The following is a 22,128-nucleotide window of genomic DNA, read 5'->3' as shown; positions in this document are numbered from 1 at the left end:
CAGGAAGATGATCAGTCAAGGGGACTTAGGACGAGTGAGAAGAGATGGGCCTCATGAGGACAAGCAAGAGGCAAATATTCGATGGAATTCCAGGAATAGTGAAAAGGGTACTGCCGTGTTGAGTAGAAAACAGGCAGAGTTGGGGCCTGCATGATCTCACAATTTGGTACAGAAATGTGTCCCTCAGAGCTTCTGTTACCAGTAACGTCCCGCGTGGGATGTTGACACCCCCATGGCTCAAATCAAAGTGTGAAGGATGGAAGTGTTGTCAAGTTCAAGAGAAAATAATTTTTAAAAAGCTATTTGTAAATTTTACTTGTAAAGAGTAAGTAAGGATACAAAGTGGTACCACTTCTTAGTAAAGGAAGCATCTGGCTTGGGCATCTGAAAAGGGGGTGCAGGCGAGCATGTCTCTGAAGGACTCGTTCAGCACTTGATGACAGGAAGCAAAGCGGCAAAAACAGTGACTTTTCTGCAAGCTGTGCTGTGGGCCTGGCCAAGCTTGTGAGCCAGAAAATAAGGAATGGGATCCAATTCTATCCTCTCCTCCAACTTCAGAGGGACAAATAGCCAGGGAGCAAAAAACATCTTTGCCCATGAAGTAGAACTCAAATGTGTACCCTCTTTTGAATTTGAGAGGGGGCATGAACGCAGGGTATCTAACTTAAGGCCTCTGGGCTACAGCCCAGAATTTCAATGTCAATGTTAGGACTGTTTTAGGCCCTTCCCCAGGGATGGGAGAGAGCAAAGGATAGTGAAGCCCAGAGCCAGCCAAGATGGCATTTCTCCATTAATCATCACTGTGTTGGCCCAATCCTCAGGACTCGATAGGGATCAGGAGACCTAGTGACTGTGGGCTCTCTCCCCTCCCCAGTTCTAGAAGAAAAGGTTAAAATGTGTTCTACCTTCTCTGCAAGGAAGGGGAGTGTCTCAGATCCGCCTGTAAACCATTTCACACCCACCTGTCCTTCCTTTTAAGAAACACGTGAGCTGACCAGCCCTGCCTTCCTGTCTGTTTCCAGAACCAATTACTAACCTCAGTGAGGCCCTTGTCCCAGTTTGTGCTTGGGACAGAAGCCTGGACACTGCCAGTTCCCTGTCCACATCTTTGAAAACCAACCAACCAACCAAGTTCTCCCAGCTCAGGAAGTCCTCAGCCCACAGTTCTCACCCAAGTGCCCCCCGATCACCTTCATGCTGCTCACAGTCACCTCCTGTAACGAAGAATAATATTGACCCCCAGAAGTGTTGAGGGAAGAACTCGAGTTTTTCCTGTCCCCACACAGGAAGGAAATGCCTTCCAGCTGTGGGTGATTCCACGCTGGCTGGACAGAACACCATCTCCACACAGAGGGGCGGGAAGAGAGTGACTGTGTGAGTCCTAGCTGAGTTCTTGACTGAGAGCAAATCAAGCCCCTCCTCAGAGACCACCCAGGATCCAAGCAGGGGCTACCAAGCCCTCATTTCAGTCTGGTTCATGGACTCACTGCCCCTGGGGCCTTGGAGGGACTAGCTTTGTTCCATTGCCCATATCAAGTTGGGGAAGAACTCGAAGAATTGACTTTGCAGAATCTTGTGTTGGGCCATGTCTTTGCTTCCTCCTGAATCAATCCCTCCTGCTTGCTTCCTGAGGGTGTCCAGGGGTCTCAGAGCAATGGCAGATGGCTGATTCCGGCCAACCAGGAGCAGAGAAGTGTGCCCTTTCCCCATCCTGCCCAGTTGTCACTGGGGAACAGAAATGCAGCTGGCCTGGGAGCTGCTTGCTTGGAAGCTGAGAGAGGTCTTTGGAGAGTCCATGTAGAGTTAGTTGATGGTGGCACCTCACTTCTGGTAGAGCCTGATGGTGTGTGGCACTCTGATGGTGTCCCGGAAGGAGTCAGAGGTGAAAGTACAGAGGTGGAGGGTGCATGAGAAATGATGAACTGATGAAGGGAAGCACTCTCCTGAATATGGAATTTGCTCAGTGCCCATAACCCTTAATGAGAAAACAGCTCATTGAGTGTCCGGCCCAGCCACACAGCCCTGATGAAGACTCGGACCCTGGCAATGGAGGGAGTAGAGGAGGCCCATGCCTTAGCATCATCTACAGGTAAGGATGCCATATCAGAACTGGTCAACACGACTCATCTTTCCAAAGGGCCTCACCTTACCTACAAGCTCAGACACTCAGGTCCCAACTCAAACAAGTATTCTGAGGGTGGGGACCGAAATGCAAGTCTCCCCCACACCATCCCCAGGCTTCACTCAACCTCTGTCTCCTCCCGTGCCCTGTGCATCGCCTCGGCCACATCCTTTTCTACTCCTCCACAGGCACCACCGAGTTCTCTTTGTTCTCCGAGGGGACAGCGAGGTAGTCAGACCTAGAGAAGCAGATGAGGGGAGAGAATCAGTGTTTTGGTATCCGGATGTAGGGAAATGAGAGGAGACTTGGTCCCGGCCTTTCTCTCTTTCTCTTGGCCTTCTCACTAGATTCTGTGCAATTTAAATTTAAATTTCACTGAATTGACTGTTGACTTTTAGGTTTATGGTTGAATTTCTACTCAAGTCTGTCTGTCTGTCTATCTGTCTGTCTCTTTCTCTCTCTCTCTTGCTTAGTTTTTGTTTCCTACTTGGATTGTTTTATCCCTTTTAAGAAAACCTACCTTTTTTCCCTAAAGCTGCGTTTTATTTATTTATTTATTTATTTATTTATTTATTTATTTATTTATTTTTGGCTATACCCGGCAGTGCTCAGGGGTCACTCCTGGCTCTACGCTCAGAAATCGATCCTGGCATTCTCGGGGGACCATATGGGATGCTGGGATTCGAACCACCGTCCTTCTGCATGCAAGGCAAACTACCTTTTGTATGCCTCCAAGCTATCTCTCCAGCCCCTAAAACTGCTTTTGTATCAGAAGTTCCTGAACTTATTCCTACCACTTGTCATTACTTTGACCTGAAATGGGTTGTTTTATGCTATATATCTTAGTTTGAGCTTGGGCTGTTTGATAGATTTAGTCCTACATTATCTGTGGACACATTCAGTCTCCCTTCTTCCCCTCCCTCTCCTCTTTTCATCCCTCCCATCCTTCTTTCTTCCTCCATTCTGTGTGTATATGTGTGTGTGTGTGTGTGTGTCTTGAGCCATACCCAATGGCTTATTGAGCCATACTCAAGGCTTATTCCTAGCTCTTCTGTGCTCAGGGAGCATACCTGGCATGGCTCAGGTGACAGGAATAGAAACCAGGTAGGCTACATGCAAGGCAAGCACCCAAGTACTATTTCAAGTACTGGCATTTCTCTTTATCCCATACTCATGGGATCATGTCATGCACTTCCCTGAGCCTAACATCATGATTTTATAAAGTACATTGGTTATATTGGGTCAATAATGCTGCCAGCCTTGTTAGCAGATGAGGCTCTTTTCTCCTCCTATTCCCCCCCCCCCCACATACACACAACAGACCCTTGTAGCCTCTTGGATCCTCAGACCTCGTCATCTTTAAATGCATGTACTAAGGGAGCAGGACCTCAATGAACAGCCCAGGGATGGCCCGGCCATGGGAGGAAGAGGCTGGACCATGGGGTTTGCTCACTGCCAGACTCCTAAGGAAAGGACAAGAGAACAGGTTTCTGGGCAGCCTGGTTCTCTGGAGAGAACTGAGTGTAAGAAAACTGGGATAGACCCAAGTTCAGAGCCCACCTGTCCTCAGACCTGGCCCCGGCAAGCCCCTTCTTGCTTCAGAGTCTAGAACATGGTTATAGTCCCCTGGATTGGTGGGACTGAAAGAATAGATGTGAACAAGAAGTTAGCAGGTATGATCCAAACCTAGCTTTGACCTTAAAATGGTTTGGGGGGCAAATTCAAACTCTTGTTCTTCTCATCTGGCTCACAGATGAGCTGCCCACCTCAAAAGCGGCAGTGGGGACTGTAGAGGGGGTCTGCACCTTGGTCATGCCTCGCCTGAAGCTGTGGCCTGACATCCCTGAACTTACGCATTTTCCTGGGCTGCTTCTTCAGCCTTTGAAACCTTTCTGTAGCAATAGACCATCTCTATGAGCAGCCACAGGGTGAGGAAGACCAGGAGGATGTACATCATAATCTCGGAGACCACAGAGGTGAAATCTTCTCCAGCTGCAAGAGAAGGGGGCATAGAAGGATGCAGGCAACATCCCCGGGACTGTCCAAGTCAGAGACTCGTGGGGCCTGCAGCTGAATGTGGCCTATGGCAGTGCTTCTAACCTTTCCCAGCTCTAGCCCCAGCCAATCTTGCTTCATTGCTGTGACCCAGGCAACACCACAGATGGGCCAGACAGGGTTTCCCTGCTGCTCTCAGCCAAGGCTGGCCAGGGGGTTCCCTGGCAGGGAACTGTGCCCTGCGGCCTCCTCTGCCCAGCAGGCAGGACGTGGGCCAGGAGATGGCAATTTCTGGTAGTGGACAGGAGAGGGCGCTACTCTCTCAAGTCCCTTACTGGAACAAATGTGGAAACAGCTCTGGGAGTCAGCCCTTAGAGACAGTGGGGATGCAGCTCAAAGGTCTGGATTCTCACAGCCTGGGAGCTGTGCACTTTTTTTTTTTTTTTTTTTTTTTTTTTGGTTTTTTGGGCCACACCCGGTAACACTCAGGGGTTACTCCTGGCTATGTGCTCAGAAGTTGCTCCTGGCTTGGGGGACCATATGGGACACCGGGGGATCGAACCGCGGTCCGTCCAAGGCTAGCTAGCTCAGGCAAGGCAGGCACCTTACCTTTAGCGCCACCGCCCGGCCCCATGTGCACTTTTTAAATATTTATTCATTTGGTTTTTGGACCACACCCAGCAATGCTCAGGGATTCCTCTGGCTCTGCACTCAGGAATCGCTCCTGGCTCTGGTGACCCTTTAGGATGCCAAAGACTGAATCCAGGTCAGCCACCTGCAACGTCAGTGCCCTCTCCACTGTGCTATTGCTCAGGTCCCCACCACCCTCTCTTTGACAAGTGCCCTGTCTTCTGTCTTACTCCTAGGGATGCATGACTAAACCCCGACCCTTCGTTTTCTGCTATGAGGTTTGCTTAGTGTATTTGTGAGAACAGGATGAAATAAACTAAGATGTGAACATGGGGTCTGGCAGTCGGGGCTCCTAAGGTCTTTTCTCAGGAGGACTCTCTGCCCTGGTTTGAACTTGCAGGCACCCCATGCTTCTTGCATGTCTCTGTCCACGTCCATCCTGACCCTTGGGGCAGCAATTATAAGATCAGAAACCTGCTGTGTAGGCTGTTGGACAAAGCAGCCCTGCTGGAACCGTTCCGGGCCTGGGCCACAGAATCTGAAGAGACTGAAGTGAAGGAATGTGTGTGTATGTATGTGTGTCTGTGTGAAAGTCACAGACCTCCAGGCGTGTGTGTGTGTGTGTGTGTGTGTGTGTGTGTGTGTGTGTGTGTGTGTGTGAAAGCCACAGATCTCCAGGCCTCTGTGTGTATGTGTGTGTGAAAGTCACAGATCTGCAGGCATGTGTGTGTGTGTGTGTGTGTGTGTGTGTGTGTGTGTAAGCCACAGATCTCCAGGCCTGTCAGATGCCAGGATCCTGAGCAGCATGCTAGGATGCTGGGGCTCACCTGAGAATCCAGATCACAACAGATGCTGGAGAGTCCAGAGGGAGGGGGGATGGAAGGCCCCACACACACACTGGGGTGTTCAGGAGGGCAGGGAGCTGACTGGGGTCATCTGGGGACTCAGCTGACAACTGAACATTTGTCACTGCCCCAAAGCTGGATAAGTACAAACTTGGAGTCTTTGCTGCTCAAACCCCAAGCCTGGGTTTGAACAGATGCATGGGATCTGGAAGTTCACAAGGACTTGAGCCCTACAAGTGTGGGTGTGTGCTACTTCCAGATAGTCTCACCTGGGAGTGTTTCTCACCCGCTCAGTAGGGTGTTGGGGGCTGACTCTGCAGCTCAGGCTTCAGGAGCTGTGCTCCCCAAAGGTGAGGCCAGGGTCCAAAGGAAACCCTCCATGACCCCACCTAAGCTCATGTGCTTGGAGAGACAGATGGGCAGGCTGTGGGGTTGGTCAGCAGGATACAAACCAATAGTGCCACGAGGGGTTCTGCTCCCCAGGCTTGTGATCCAGGGAAATTCACTGTCCTCCCTCCCTCCCTTCCTCCCACAGAGCAGGGTCCCTATGTCCCTGGGGTCCCCCAAGCCCGGTCCCCACTCACCCTCCTCGGTGACCCGGAGTGGGATCTGCTGCGAGGTCTTCACAAAGGGCCGGTGAGCCTCGAACTCAAACTCTCGAGACACGTTGCAGGTGTAGATGCCCGAATCGTTGAGGGTGATGTTGAGCACTGTGATGGACACATCCTGCAGGTCCTTGCTCCCGTTCCACTGCAGGCGGCCCTGGAAGGGGCTCTCCACCTCCTGGTGTCCATTCCGGTACTCGTAGATCTGCCAGCAGAGAGGCAGCAGTGGGCAGGGGCAGGGGCAGGGGGTGGAGGGAGAGCCAAGGGATGGGACAGGGAGAGGGGAAGGGGACACAAGGGCAAGATAGGATGGGGACACAGAGGCATGAGGAAGGCAGGGCAGAAAAAAAGTGTAGGGAAAATGGCTCAAGGCAGATCCAGAGGGGAGAAGCAGAAATAGCCAATGAGGGCCAGGGTGATGGCTCAGTGGCCAGAGTGCTACTAAACCAAGATGCAAATCTGCACCCCAGCTCCACCCCCGAGACTACTAGTGTCATTTTGGGAACCTTGAAAAATTGAGCAACCTGACCAAGGGGCCACAATGCCCTGAGCAGCACTTGGAGAGCCCCCAAAAGAAAGACATTGGGAAGGAGAACAATGGACCTGCCAGGGGCCAGGAGGTAGGAGGGAGGACTGGAGGCAGTGGTTAGAGAGAGTGTAAGGGGGGCCGGGCGGTGGCGCTAAAGGTAAGGTGCCTGCCTTGCCTGCGCTAGCCTTGGATGGACCGCGGTTCGATACCCCGGTGTCCCATATGGTCCCCCAAGCCAGGAGCAACTTCTGAGCACATAGCCAGGAGTAACCCCTGAGCGTTACCAGGTGTGGCCCAAAAACCCAAAAAAAAAAAAAAAAAAAAAAGAGAGAGAGTGTAAGGGCCGGGAGATTTGGGGCACAGAGGCCTCTGACCACCTGTGTCTGACTGGGAAGTTCCCTGGAGAGGACATAAGAGGGCCACATGCAAGGCTTGCCTGACATGTGTACAATGCAGAACTAGTGACATGTTCTTCATTTGGGGGTTGGAAGTCAAACTTCCAGATCCCCAGTACTGCTTTGCCCTGAGCGTGTCCTGGCCACTGAGCGCCCCCTGGAGTCCATCTGTGTCCAGCACAGCACTGACTCCATGAGAGTAGAATGGATGAGACCAGGGAATCCGGCCACAGGTGCCTCTGCTCTCTAAGCCTGACCCTGCTCTCCCTCCTCACTCATACGAGGATGCACAGACCATAGTGGCCCTGCCAAGTACCCAGGGCACCCTCCTGCTTTCTGCCCCAGCCCATGGTGCCCCCCTTGCCCATACGAGGAAGTCCTTGCCGCCCTCTGGCCGGTAGAACCACTCCACCACCGTGCTGGCCTCCACCTCCTCCCGCTTCATGCATGAGATGCAGCGCAGCTTCATGGGGGTGCCCTGCACCGCCTCTGTCTCCGAGGGCACCTCCACACATACGGGGGCACAGGTGCTCACTGCAGGGGAGAGAGAGAGAGAGAGGAAGGGTCATGAGAGCCTCAGGAAGAGCCTGTCTCAGCACTCCTGTATGTAGCCCAATAGCAGGTTATAGAGGGAGGAAGCCCAGTTACCCGTAGTAAACAGAGTCGGTTGCTCTGAGCTCATCACTGAACCTGCCCTCCAGGACTTAACATGGATGGACATGGGGGTCAGGGCATATTGTATCTATTTTTGATGCCCTCCTGCACACCTCCATTTAACCAAGAGGCCCCAAACTTGATTCTGCTCCTTGGGATGTGGGGCTACAAGGCCAGAACAAAACACACGCCAGCCTCAGAGGCATTTCTGGTCAAGGGGCTCTCTCACACACACACGAACACACACATATAAGAACACAATGCATATGCACACATACAGTACACTTATACAATACACAATATATATACAATCACATATTATGCCCATATACATACACACAAGAACATTTACACACACACCCCACTATGCATTCTTCAGAGAAGTGGAGGTGTGGGTGGGAGGCCTGATCCCCATGGACTGTGTGTGGGCAGGGAGAGATAGGTGCAAAGACATGACCCAGAAGGCAGCCCCACATGGTGACCCCCTCTTCCCGCATCTCTCCCAAGTTAAGGGACAGGTGTTAAGACAAGAGAGACCTGTACAGGGGTTTGGACTCGGATGAAGGCTGTAGCAGGGAGCGGCACTGCTCTTTTGGCATGTAACCCTAGGCTAAGTCCAGAAGTGACAAACTGAGGTAAAGCCTAGAGAGGCAAGATGGTGGGATGGGACACCCATATACAGAGGCCTGAACCCCCAAGCCCTACCCTTTCCAAACACATAGTCCATTAAAGCAGGCAAGAACATCTGACTGCAAATCCCAACTGAATTCAATACGGGGCGGAGCTGCCAACAAAGCAGCCAACAACCAAGGGGCGCACAGCAGATGGGCCGTGAGCAAATGAAGGAGGAAGTGCTCGTCCACGCTGTTTAGAACAATCTGGAACATCCGATCCGCTCTGGGTGGCACATTTGACAAAAGAAAACTGTTAGCTGAATGTGCTCAGGATGGGGAGTGGCGACAGGGCTGATGACAGCCAGTGAAGAGCAAACAGGAGGACTCGGGTGCTTGCCAGAGAAAAGCTCATCAGAACATGTTCAAATGCTTAAAGGCTGGCCAGGAAAGTGAGGTAGATGGTCTCCCTCCAACAGGTACAAGAAGGTAAGTTTTCTGAGAGCATAGCCAGCATAGGGAAGGTACTTGCCTACGTGCAGTCAAGCTGGGTACAATCCCTGACACCCCAGAGAGTCACCTGAGCACTGCCAGGAATGATCCCTGAGTGCAAAACCAGCAGTAAATCCTGAGCACCACCAGATGTGGGAGCCCCCTACCTAGCCAAAGAAAGTTCATTTTTCTCAAGTTAAAACAAAAGAATGTTTTGATGCTAAAGCTGTTCACAAAAGCAAAACAAAACCAGCTGAGTTTGCACTTCACTACAGGAAGGATTCAAGAGAGGTGTGTGTCACATATTCTCATATCAGGACCCTCATGAAGTAGGAATACAAACCCACAGATCCACAATAATTCAGGGGAGACACGTGTGCCATGCTGAGACCTGCGTCCAGATATGGGGCATGTGCTTCATCACTGAGCTACATTGCCAGCACAGACCATGAGAGTGCTTTAAAAAAAATAAAAATAAACTAGACGCCGGAGAGATAGCATGGAGGTAAGGCGTTTACCTTTCATGCAGAAGGTCATCAGTTCAAATCCCGGCATCCCATATGATCCCCCTTGCCTGCCAGGATCAATTTCTGAGCACAGAGCCAGGAAAAACCCCTGAGCACTGCCAGGTGTGACCCAAAAACCACACACAAATAATAATAATAATAATAATAATAATAATAATTAATAATAATAATAATAAACTAGTGAGAGCAGGAATGAAACTTCCTCAAAAATCAGTCCCAAAAATCCTTAGAAAACAGCAACAACAATTGCATGTTGTTTAAAAATTGGGCAGGAGGCATGCCTCAGTGGTTAGAAGGCAGCACTGCTACATGACTGAGGTGAACTTCAAGGCCTCCCCCTCCCCTGATCATCTTGACACACACACAGCAAAGGGAAATCGAGAAAATTATATGACCACTCAAGGTTAGTCCAGCATAAAATCATCAGTAGGGCTCAACTACTGGCAAGAGTGCCTTCTAAAAACTACATGGAGAAAAATCAAACACAAGGAGAGCAGTAGAACTCTCGGTAATAAAGTGGAACTTATCCACAGACTAAAATCAATAGGGTTGGGGCCGGAGAGATAGCATGGAGGTAAGGTGTTTGCCTTTCATGCAGGAGCTCATCGGTTCGAATCCCGGTGTCCCATATAGTCCCCCGTGCCTGCCAGGAGCAATTTCTGAGCTTAGAGCCAGGAATAACCCCTGAGCACTGCCGGTGTGACCCAAGAACACACACACACACACAAAATAAAAAATAAAAATAAATAAATAGGGTTAAATTTTTTTGAAATGGTAAGAGGGTCTGGATGTTCTTCAGCAGTAGAAGACTTAATATGCTGTGAGAGATCCTGGCTCAATCCTATAGAGGAAATTCTTTTGGAGGGGACCATACCTGACAAGGCTCTGCATTTGGGACTCACTCCTGGTGATGCTGAGGGGACCACATGGTATCAACCCGGTTCAGGGCATGCAAGGCAAGTGCTCCACCCACATTGCTATTGCTCTGGCCCAAGAACACTTTAAAAAATAGGGGTCATACCCAGTAGTGGGGATTGCAGGTGAATATTTCCAATTCCAGTTTGAATGCCAGTACCTAGGTTCCCAGGTCCAATGGTGATGAGGGGTCTCTAGGGAGTACTCAGTGAAGTCTACATCTATCTCAGGGGAACAGTATTATACTGAGTGGGGGGTTCAACTCAAGGGCTTCATATACCTAAGGCATGTGTAGCTCCTTTCATGTTTAACCTCCTGTTGAGGAACAAGAGGCCCTTTCAGGCTCAAAGTGTCAGTGAATGAAATGTGATTGTTCTGAAAACTCAGAGAGCTGGAGTTTCTGCAGTAAGTCTTTTGGGGAAGCTCCAGCAGAAACAGGGTCTGCTGTGATAAGAAGGATGAGAATTCTGGGTGCAAATAAAACAGAAAGCCTTGGTGCAAAACATGGGGAGGGAGGCTGCAGGGACAATGGCAAATTTAAGCAGTGAGCATTCTAGGATGGGGAAGAATGACAGTGGGCAACTGAGGACCTGGATTTGAATCATTGTTTAACCTCTCAGACTCAGCTCGTTCCTTCACAAATAGTCCCTAATAGACTTGCCATGGGAATTTAGGGACTAATTTATGAAGGCCTGGTATAAATGTCACTTGGTGATGTTCCTTTTACCCATGATTTATTTATGAATTGACTCCAGAAATACACTGAGGGCCATGCATAGAATCTCTGAGGACATGAAGTCATGGTGGCACCATCTCTGGATGTCAAAGAAGGACCCGTCAGTAGCATAAAGGGGCTATGAGAAGGACAAGGAAGACATAGCCAGGGGCTTTGAGGGGCAAGCAAGCAGGCTCTGAGGAAGAAAATGAGAGGAGCAAGCCAGATGAATATTTGGGTTAACGCCCCCTAAAGTCAGGAAGGAACATTGAGGATGGGAATATGAGATTTCCAGAGAGCACACGGGTGGAGCTAGGTTATCACTCAATGTGGGGAGGATGGGGTGTCATGACTTAGTCCTCCAGCACCTCTGGCTTTGGACCTATTGCACTTTCCCCCATTTCCATCCCTGCATGAAAGCAGGAGACAGACACGAGAAAAACAGGACTAGATCATGGCAAGTCTGGGAGGCCACAATCAAAATTTTGGCTTTTACTTAAGACAACAGAGGGTTGGCTGGAGTGGTGGGAATGGACAAATGGCCTGGCCTGATTTAGGCAGAAATGCCTAATGAGACTTGTGTGCAACAGAGACTGGAATAGTGCAGGACAATAGAGGGCAAGGAGAACAGGAAAGAGAGCCAGGGAGAACTGGCTTAGACCAAGTGGCATTCCCTGAGGCTTAAAGGGAACCCTTAGCTGATTGATAATGGTGAACAGGTGATCCGGAACTCGAACTCCTGAGCCATTGGTAGTTTAATGGGTGAGATCATCTCTGGTTAAGGCAAGTGAGAGACAAGCAGTCAGGTTGGTGGAGAGCTCAGGGCATGTGCTTCCTCTGCTGGATTACACTGAAAATGACCTCAACCCAGGCAATCAGTTAAGAGCAAACCCCATTGCATCCTCTTTCCTGTCCAAGTTCAGTGTCAAAGGTCTGAAAAATTGCCTTTGAGGTCCCAAAGAGCAGACTGCCAAGTGGCCACAAAGTCCCCACTTCACTGGAGTTTGGAAGTTGGTGCAGATAGAAAAAAAATAACATTCTTTTGGCTCCACCAAAAGAAAAACAGAGAAATATTTGCCAAACATTGCTATGATTGGCAGAGTGCCCTATATCATGCCCCTCCCAAAAAAATAACGGAAAAAAAGTGTGTGTGTGCATTCTCAAGTCTTTGCAGCCTGCATGTTGCCAAATGAAAATTATTATTGCCCTTTGGAATAATTTTTTTGCTTATACCATGAGGGCTAGTGTTTCTCCAGCCTAGGTATTTCCAGTAAGTCTGTCTCTCTCTATAAACCTTGTAGACAGACAAGAAAAAGCTGGAAAGGTGTTCAGCCTACACTGCTGACTGAAAAGCTAAACTTTTGGGAGAAACATTGGCCCAATTATTTTATCTTTTTGTCATGCCTTTAATCTCTATAATAATAATAATGAGACTTCTGAGAATGAAGACTATCAATGATGATGATGTTTAAAAAAGGAATAAACATCTCTATTGTGAACTAGATAGAAATGTATATTGAACCAAAATTATTTCCTAAATCATTCTCTATTTAGGTATTGCTACATTGCCTATCCCCTGCTGGTTTAAGAAGTTCATTTTGCATTATCAGAGGCTTTGATTTGAATGTAAATAATTTCCACGTGGGGAAACTAAGCCTTAGCATCCTAAAAAGTCACGTTCTATCAGATTAGCCAATCACTCTAAAGAACTCTTTAAAGAAAAGGAGGCAAGAAGCACTTGTGTCTTGAAGGGAGAAAAGAAATCCTTCCCCTCACAGGAGACATCTGGGAGAAGCACCTGGCAAGAGGACCAGGCTGGGTAAGGGCCAAGGATAGGCCTTGAATGGGAGAGGATGGAATGGTGGCATCCAAAAGGAGACATTCACCGAGTCATCTAAAGAGTGCCAAGGGGAGGCTGAACTCAGGAAATTAGTGCCTGCCAAGCCTTCCTCTTGCCTGAGTGTTTCTCACCTCCAAGATGGAAGTTAACTCCCTCTCTTGACTGCCCCATAGGTTTGGCATGGGGACCAAAAGAAGTAATGCATTGAAGGTCATTTTGCAACTTCCAATGCACTAGGCAAAGGTAAGGGCCATCCTATTCTCACTGCTCTCATGACTGCTAGTTGTATTTACAAAAATATGCAGAAAATAAAAGACTAGGAAAGAGTCTTCCATTTATGCTGGCATTACATGAGCAATCAGCTTGAGGAGGGCACATGCATCTATGTTAAGTGCTTTTCAAGTGGTTGGCATATGTTGAGCAGTGTCAAGCTAGCATGCCATGCCATGAAGGGGACATTGCTTTTGTAAGGCAGGACTCTTGGGCCTGCATTTGGCAACCAAACTTTCCAAGCTCTGCATTTGGCAACCAGACTTCCCAAGATACCTGTCTCTTCCTTCTGTGATTTTCATTTTGGCAACATGCAGTTTGCAAAGACTTGAGAACGAACAAACACACATTTCTTTTATTTTTTGGGGGGGGTGGCATGATAGGGCACTCTGCCAATCATAGCAATGTTTGGTAAATATTTCTGTATTGTTCCATCATGGAGCCAAAAGAATGCTAGAATTATTTTTCTTATCTGCACCAACTTCCAAATCTCAGGAACCAAGTACTCTCAGATAGTTACTAAGCAACCCAGCAACAAAACTAATATTTAAATTAATTCGGGCTACATAGGAGCTCATCAAAAGGGCCTGAGAGTCCTCTTCTCCTGCCTTTGAATTTTCAGGCTGGAACACTAAATTTCAAATTTGGAAAGAAAGACTCAGTTTTATCCAAGTCTTTCTCTACAACTTGATCTCCTGTTGCCTTTTGCAAACTTGTCCTTATACAACCAGACTAAGCTCTCCTAAGCTTGGTCCTCACCTCCCTTGAGGCAATTCCAGCCCCAGACCAGCAAGGCAGGTGAGATCACCGAGAACTTGTGCTATCTGCTTCATCTCCAGCTCTCCTCCCTGGGGCCTGGATGGCAGAGAAACTACCCTAAGGACTGGCATGACGCACCTGATTCGTCCTTTCAGCCAGTGTTTTGTTCAACAAGCAGCGCGACTGCAACATTGGGTCAGACACACACAATCCAGATGAGCTTGGGTTACAGACTTAACATAGTGATCACAGCTCAAAGGCATTTGCCATCCTCCTATCTGCTGCTGCAGGGGCTATGCCAACCATGGAGCATGCCTCATACGCCAACTTTTAATCAGAGAGATGGACACAATTGCTTCCAATGATCCTTATTGCTTTGTTTTGTTTGGGGGGGAGCATAGCCAGCAGTACTCAGGAATTACTTCAGGTTCTTCACTCAAAAATTATTCCTGGCAGGGCTTGGGGAACCTAGATGAGGTGCTATGGATCAAACCAAATTATCTTGAATTTTTTTGGTTTGGGGACCACACCCAGCAGTGCTAAGGGTCACTTCTGGCAGGTTTGGGGGACCATATGGGATGCTGAGATGGAATACAAGTCAGCCATATACAAGGCAAACACCCTACCTCTGTACTATCTCTCTGACACTATCCCAATTATTTTTGGTGGTTTTTGGGCCACACCCAATAGCATTCAGGGGTTGCTCCTGGCTCTGTGTTCAGAAATCGCTCCTTGCAGGCTCTGGGGACCATATGGGATGCTGGGGATTGAACCCAAGTCAGTCCTGGTTTAGCCACATGCAAAGCAAATGCCCTATTGCTGTGCTATTGCTCCAGCCCCTATCCTAAAAAATTTTTAACATGGAGAAAGGTAGGTAAAATCACTAAACAGTTGATTAAAGAGAACCTCTATTCAACCTAAGAGTCCTCAAGACAGAGGCTCTCATAACTGCATACACACACACAAACACACAATACAACGCACACACACACACACACCATCCTCACCTGATGCCTACAGAGTTAAACCATATCGCATAAGCATGCCCATTCACACACCAACGCAGACACTAATTCGGGGAAAACCTTTTCTCAACCACAAGTCAACTCATTAACTCCCCTTACACATATGCAAGCAGACCACCTCCAGACCCAACTCTAACCCAAATCATCATGTACGAGACCCCATTATTTGGAGTCAGAAGGCCAGTCCACTCCCTTTCTGAAAACAAGCAAGAATTTATTCATCTTTGGAGGCCCAAAAAGGAAAGCCCAGCCTCCCTAAGCCCCAGAGCCCTTTTACCCAATATAGTCATGAAGAAACAAGGCATTTCTTAGTGCAAGGTGGCAAATGGCTGAAGTCCTTTTTCCTCCCGTTCCTGGTGTAAACTCAATGAATGCAACAATGCCTGGAGTATTTTCACTCTCAAAATTCAAGCATCCAGTTTTAAATTAATATGTGCGCGCGCATACACACACACACACAAACACACACACACACACACACACACACACACACACACACACACACATGGATGAATTTGAAGAGACAGAAGGTTTCTAAATGCCTCTCCCTTATCCAAGAAAATTTAACTGCCACCGAGGTGTTTTCTAATGAACACGACTGCGAATCCCTTGCAGCAAAAAGCAAAGGGTAGAAAACGACTTTGGGGTTATCAAGAGAGCCGGAGGGAGCGTGGTGCCTGAGAAGCATCTTTTCCCATCTCTGTTCTCCTGGAAACCTCTGGTTCTTCAAGCTGGCGGCCATGCACAAGAGAGGCGCCAGTGCACCCGGGTGCTGTTGCTCTTAGCGTTATCCCTGCTGGCTGTGGCTCTACCTCGCAGGCCACGGTGCCCAGACTTACCCCAAAAGAGGAGCACGAGGGAAGCCGGGACCAGCGATGGGCTGAAGACGGGCATCGTCCTGGTGGGCAATCTCGAAGGTGCCAAACGTTGAGCTCCCCGAGTTATGAGCTGCTGCGTTCTTGGAGACTTTCGAGGAAAGCCTTGGGGACAAGCTGCCTCGCAAGGGGCGACCTCTGCCCTAGGCTGGGGAGCTGGTGGGAGCTCGGTGCCAAGCTCCCCCTGGCCGCGGGCCCTGGATTGGCCTGGCTGCAGCCCAAGGATGCTTTGAATGCGCCCCTGGCCGGCGGTTCAGCACCGTGGACAGCGCCCGAGCCCTCCCAGCTTGGAGAGGCAGCTAGCTGGTCTAGGACCGGGTCCGAGTCCAGAAGGTGCTGAGCCACCTCTCACCTCCTCCTGCTTTTCCTCCTCTTCCTCTTCTTCCTCCAGGAGCTGCGATGATCCGGCCTGGATGCACCGAGATGCCGAACTCTGGCTGCATCCACCCTGGAGCTGCGCCTCTCGCTGGGCGTGCCCAGGGCGCACCCGCCCGTCGGGGCCGTCTACACCGCCTGCAGCTCCCTGACCAGGGGCGGGATCCCTGCTCCGGTCCGGATCGTTGCAAGGTCTCAGCGACCAGCAGGAATCCCACTCCAGGCGCCCCCCAAACTCTGCTGCTGGATCAGGCTGACATGCGCAGGCCAAGCCAGGCGGCCACCCAGGAGGGCCCACCCTCTCGTGCATACACTCCCCACCCCCAAACAGGCGGAGCCCGGGAGGCTCCGACTCCTCCTGCCCCGCGAGATCTGGGCGGGCTAAGGGGTACACACACAGACACACACACACACACACACACACACACACACACACACACACACACACACACCTCACCCCTGCATCGCTGACCCCTGAGAAGGTGCCCCTCCAGCCCCCCGTCCCACCCTCAGACACACCAGCTGCAGGTCCAGCTCCTATGTCTCATGCAACATGCCTCTCTCTCACTGCCTGCCCTCTCCAGCCCCTCTGGGCCTCCCGCTCTCTCGCTCTGGCCTTTGTCTGGCACATACCTGCCCAGGGGACAGTGGATAGAGGTCTGCACACCTGTGTGATTCGACTCCAATGGGGTATACCGATACATATGCCGCTCTAGAGGGTGGGGGTGGCAAAGCTCTGGCTCAAGTCAAGTCACTTTTTTTCATTCTCATTTTTTGTTTTTGTTGTTTTGGTTTTGTTTGTTTGTTTGTTTGTGAGCCACACCCTCCAGTGTTCCTGGCTCTGTGCTCAGAAATCATTCTTTGCAGGCTCAGGGGACCATATGGGGTACCTGGGATCAAACCCAGGTAGGCCACATGCAAGACAAAGGCCCTACCCGCTGTGCTAACAAGCGTTGTTCTGATGTTACTCCTGGCTCTGTGCTCAGGGATCACTACTGGCAGTGCTTCGGAGGACCATATGGGATGCCAGAGATTGAATCCGGGTCATCATGTGCAATGCAAGCACCTTCTCCTGCTGTTGTGCTGTGGCTCCAGAGCCTCTTCTCTTTTCTTCTTTTTTTTTCTTTGTTTATTGGTTTTGGGGCCACACCCGACCGCGCTCAGGAGTTACTCCTGGCTCTGTGCTCAGAAGTTGCTGCTGGCATGCTTGGGGGACCATATGGGGTGCCGGGAATCGACCCCAGGTCTATCCTGGATAGGCAGCGTGCAAGGCAGCCCTACCACTATGCTATCTCTCCTCCTCCGTCTCCTCCTTTCTCCTCCTCGTCTTTCTCCTCCTCCTCCTCTTTCTCCTCCTCCTCTTTCTCCTTCTTCTTCTCCTCCTCCGCTTCCTCCTTATATTCCTCCTTTCTCCTCCTCCTACTTCTTTCTCTTCTTCCTCCTCCTCCTTCTTCTTCTCTCTTTCTCTCTCTCTCTCTCTTGCCTTTTTTTTTTTTAAGTAGGCAGCTTGTGGTTTCCCTTCATCTAACTCTAAGCTGCTCCCTAGTGTAGCAGCTGCTTCAAGCCTCCAACCACTTCTACCTCCCCCCCCTCCCTCCTTGGAAGAGAAACTTGAACCTCTAAATTCAGTTACAAAAGGGGACTGACATAACAGATCTGGAATGCCCGGAACTGGTGAAAAGTTCACAGAACATCCCCACCTCCCGCCTTGCCTCTTTCCAAAAGGGAAAGCTTTACACGGATGTTCCAGAAAGGAATAGCCAGAGGACAGCTGGGTGTAAGTGAGCCCTCCAACCCTCCCCAGGAAGCACTGGCTCCTGGGGTCATGGCAGCAGAATGTCCCCTGGGCAGGGAGCCACTAGGCCTTAAACTCTTGTTGTTAGGAAACTTCACGTGTTGTTGGACTTGGAAAGAAGTTGATGCCAACTACCTACTTTCCAACCTGTGAATTCCCACCAACACAAGCCGGATGAGCTTGCCCCAGTGGGGGTTAAATTTCTACTTTTTTTGGTCTCATCTATCCTTAAGGGAGGTTCTTCTAGTTATCTGAATTGTTATTCTTCCTCCCTCCTAAACACCTTTAGGCCAAGCCTAGGCTGTTATTGAAAGCTGCTTCTTCACACCCCAGTCCAAGACCCCTTTTGCTTGCTGCTAAACTCTCTATATTACTTCCAGCACATTTCCTGGTAATTTCCCATCCTTAGCTACCTGGTCACTTTCTCAGAATAATTTTTATGATTCTGTGTGATTCTCTAAGTGACACACAGAAAAGTGTGATTTGTGTCTCTGGGTGGTCTGAGCGCCATAAATCAGGATCATTATAGTCATACTTGTCTTGGAGAATATATGTTATTCACATCTCTATAGGGTCAATTTTACTTATAATGCACTAAATTAAAATTCTAGGTTATTTTGGGCCGGAGAGATAGCATGGAGGTAGAGCGTTTGCCTTTCATGCAGGAGGTCATCGGTTCGAATCCCGGCGTCCCATATGGTCCCCCGTGCCTGCCAGGAGCAATTTCTGAGCCTGGAGCCAGGAATAACCCCTGAGCACTGCCTGGTGTGACCCAAAAACCAAAAAAAAAAAAAAATTCTAGGTTATTTCACTCATCCCTTATAGAATCATTCAGTACTTATTCAGGGAATTTGGGGGAATGGTTATGCAATTCTCTATTGCTTGATGTTAAACATTTTTCATTTCAACCAGTTACCACATCCTATTAATACTAAATGCAGATCCAATCATCCAACATAGCTGTCCATTTTAATGCTATTTCATCTCTAGACTTAACCATTTTATCTAAACATTGTTGTTGTTGTGTAGTTGTTGTTGTATGAGTAGGAATAGTAAAGTGTCTTTTTGTATGCTTTTAGAGACTTCACTTGAGCTCAACAATGAACTGCTCATTAGACTTAGTAAGGTTGTTGGAACACAAATGGAGCCCTAATCATTTGTCCTTATTTTCCAAATATATATGAGAAACTACTTTCTGAACATTTTTAACCAAGGGACTCATGGAAAAGGACTTAGATTTAGAGAAACATAAATAGGATCTGTGCTTTACATTTATAATAGAAATAGATTTTCAGCAGTATATATTTTAAACCATTCCAAAATGGAATGTCTTTTTTTTTTTTTTTGTTATATTCAAGGTGTTGTTATTTAAGCAACTACCAAGATGTTGTAGGAGAAGGAAAAAAAATAAACTTCTGTGGGTTGGACAGTAAGAACAAATTACTCAGAAAACACCAGCTATCTTTAAGATCTATGTAGGGTGGTGGTGAGGTGATGAGAAGGGAATTTAGGAAAGCAGGGGTCTCAAGGACTCTGAGCACCAATGAATCCTGAGACCATAAGACATACATTGGGAGCCGGGCGGTGGCGCTAGAGGTAAGGTGCCTGCCTTGCCAGCGCTAGCCTTGGACGGACCGCGGTTCGATCCCCCAGTGTCCCATATGGTCCCCCAAGCCAGGAGCAACTTCTGAGCGCATAGCCAGGAGTAACCCCTGAGCGTTACCAGGTGTGGCCCAAAAATCAAAAAAAAAAAAAAAAAAAAAAAAAAAGACATACATATTGAACTTGGCAAAGCAGGAAGCAAAATGATCAGGGGGAATAAGGGATAGGGAAGAACAAAAGAGACAGTCTGGAGTCACTTGGCCCCTTCGGGATGCTGAGAAGACACCAAGGGAAGCATTTTAAGATCAACGTGTACCTGAAATGAATAGGCAGGATGTAGGGCTGGGCTGGACCAGAACAATTGCACAGCAGGGAGGATGTTTGCCTTGCATACTGCTGGCCTGGGTTCAATCCTGGGCATCCCACATGGTCCCCGAGGAATAATCTGAGCACAGATCCAGGGGTACCCTGAGCACTGCCAGGTGTGACCCTAAAACAAACAAGCCAGCAAAAAAAGATGTAGGACTGGAGAAGGAGAAAGGACTCCAAGGGCTGGAGCACTTGCTTTGCAGGCATGAGCCCTGGATTCAATCCTGAGCACCATCTCAGGATGAAAATGGGAGTGATTCCCCAGCCACACTGGGTGTGGCTCCCCATAAAAACAAAGAAAGAGAAACCATTTTTCAAATGAACTAGAGAAATAGCTCAGAAGACTAGAATACATGTTTTGAACACAGGACACCAAGCATGACCTCTGGAGTCACATAGTTCATCAAACACCAGGGAGGGAATAGGCTAGAGGAGGGGTGGTGAACAAGTTCCACACAAAGAGCCAAAATTTTAAACTGTGAGAGTCAGAGAGCTACACCATGCAGTGACCTGCCAAACAGACACTCACACAAAAGCATATAATTTATAATAATTATATAATAATAATAATATAGTAAACACGTATTGCATTTTGCCTTTTTGAGTGAGGGTAAAAATCCTGCAGTGATGGTGAGGGTGTGCTGCATCCTCCACACTAAGAACTATCGGCAAGATGTGACCCAACATGTGACACACATGTCCCCTGCTCACTGGCCCATGCAGTTGTTTCCGAGGGATGGGAGATGGGACTATGCGCTCGGAGATCTCTCCTCAGAGGTCCCTCCTCAGAAGCAGCAGAACAAAATCCAAACTTGGCAAAGAGCCACAGTATACAAAATAATGATAAGAGACAAAGAGCTGCATTCATTTTGGCCGGGAGCCATATACGGCTCGAGAGCCGCGTGTTCACCACCCCTGGGCTAGAGAGATTTTTCTGTGCTTCCCAAAACAAAACCAAAAACTTTGACATCAAGACGCAGCAGAAAACAGAGACCAACAGAGCAGTACAGACCTTTTTTGGAAGCTTCTAGGTGAATTCTGGAAAATAATATGTGTCCTATGAGACAAGGAAAAAAATGTTTATTTGAAACTGATGCCCAAGAGTGTTAGCTCTGGACTTGAGATCTGACTCAGAAAGACTACTAGGAGGAATGATAGACTTCTAGACTAGAATGATAGAACAGTGGTAGGGTGTTTGCCTTGCAAGCTTCTGACCCAGGACGAATCCAGGTTCGAACCTTGGCATCCCATATGGTCCTCCAAGCCTACCAGGAGGAATTTCTGAGCACAGGGCCAGGAGTAACCCCTGAGCACAGCCAGGTGTGGCCCAAAAACAAAAAAACAAAACAACAAAAAAGAATGACTGTCTCTAATACTAGTAGGGAGTGGGGAAAAGTGAGATCAGGGACATTGGTGATGGGAATATTGCACTGGTGAAGGGGGACTGAAACCTAGCTACAATCATGTTTGTAATCACGGTGTTTAAATAAAGACATTATAAAAAATAATGCAAATGAAGGGGAGTTTATTACCAGCATGCTGGACCTGCACTTCTCCCAGGTGGCAACGACTCAGATGGGACTTGCAAGCTCTTTTATAAGGCTGATGGGGCTTTAGTCTAGAGGCAAAACTATATGTTCTTTTTTGTTTGTTTGTTTGTTTTTGGCCACACCGGCTATGCTCAGGGGTTACTCCTGGCTATCTGCTCAGAAATAGCTCCTGGCAGGCATGGGGGACCATATGGGATGCCGAGATTTGAACCAACCACCTTAGGTCCTGGGTCAGCTGCTTGCAAGGCAAATGCCGCTGTGCTATCTCTCCGCCAAAACTATATGTTCTTAGCACATGTTGGGGTTTTTTTGTTTGTTTTTTGTTTTTTGTTTGTTTAGGAGTCACACCGGGTGACTCCCTTCTTAGCACATGTTGTATCAGCCAGGTTTAAACTGGTTGGCTGAAGTACTAGAGGAGGGGCATGGGCACCCACCAGGCACCTGTGAACCTTGGTGTGCAGTTACATAAGTTTTATCTCCCACAGGCCCTCCTGGTGTTGCTAGTTTATCAAACTGTCCTGTTCCGTGCCCTCAAAGTTCCTGAAACTGGCTATTCTGGCCTAGTACCTTCTGCCATATATGTGAGACCTGTCATGGCAGTCCATATGTCTAAAGCAAAACATGGTTACAGAA

At 48.7% G+C, this 22,128-nt stretch overlaps 1 protein-coding gene across 1 annotated transcript; it reads right to left on the bottom strand.

Moving 5' to 3' along the window:
• Positions 1-1,248: 1,248 nt before the first annotated feature.
• Positions 1,249-16,482, bottom strand: SCN3B (sodium voltage-gated channel beta subunit 3). The gene is made up of 5 exons (XM_049777974.1): positions 15,769-16,482; positions 7,492-7,655; positions 6,177-6,402; positions 3,976-4,114; positions 1,249-2,360 (listed from the first exon to the last, which is right to left on the bottom strand). The coding sequence occupies exons 1-5, from the start codon at positions 15,821-15,823 to the stop codon at positions 2,297-2,299; spliced, it is 648 nt and encodes a 215-aa protein (XP_049633931.1). The 5' UTR covers positions 15,824-16,482; the 3' UTR covers positions 1,249-2,296.
• Positions 16,483-22,128: the final 5,646 nt, after the last annotated feature.

Source organism: Suncus etruscus, chromosome 8 (genome assembly GCF_024139225.1).
Source record: "Suncus etruscus isolate mSunEtr1 chromosome 8, mSunEtr1.pri.cur, whole genome shotgun sequence".
NCBI classification, from domain to species: Eukaryota; Metazoa; Chordata; class Mammalia; order Eulipotyphla; family Soricidae; genus Suncus; species Suncus etruscus.
Note: the sequence above shows the minus strand (reverse complement) of the source record. Positions and strands in the feature narration are given on the sequence as shown.

Excerpts from the sequence above, each read along its gene's own strand:
- SCN3B (XM_049777974.1), bottom strand. The coding sequence starts at position 15,823 with ATGCCCGTCTTCAGCCCATCGCTGGTCCCGGCTTCCCTCGTGCTCCTC. Across the intron at positions 6,403-7,491 it reads AGGGCGGCAAGGACTTCCTC|ATCTACGAGTACCGGAATGG; the intron begins GTATGGGCAAGG and ends CTCTGCTGGCAG. Across the intron at positions 2,361-3,975 it reads GAAGCAGCCCAGGAAAATGC|GTCTGACTACCTCGCTGTCC; the intron begins GTAAGTTCAGGG and ends CTGCTTCTCTAG.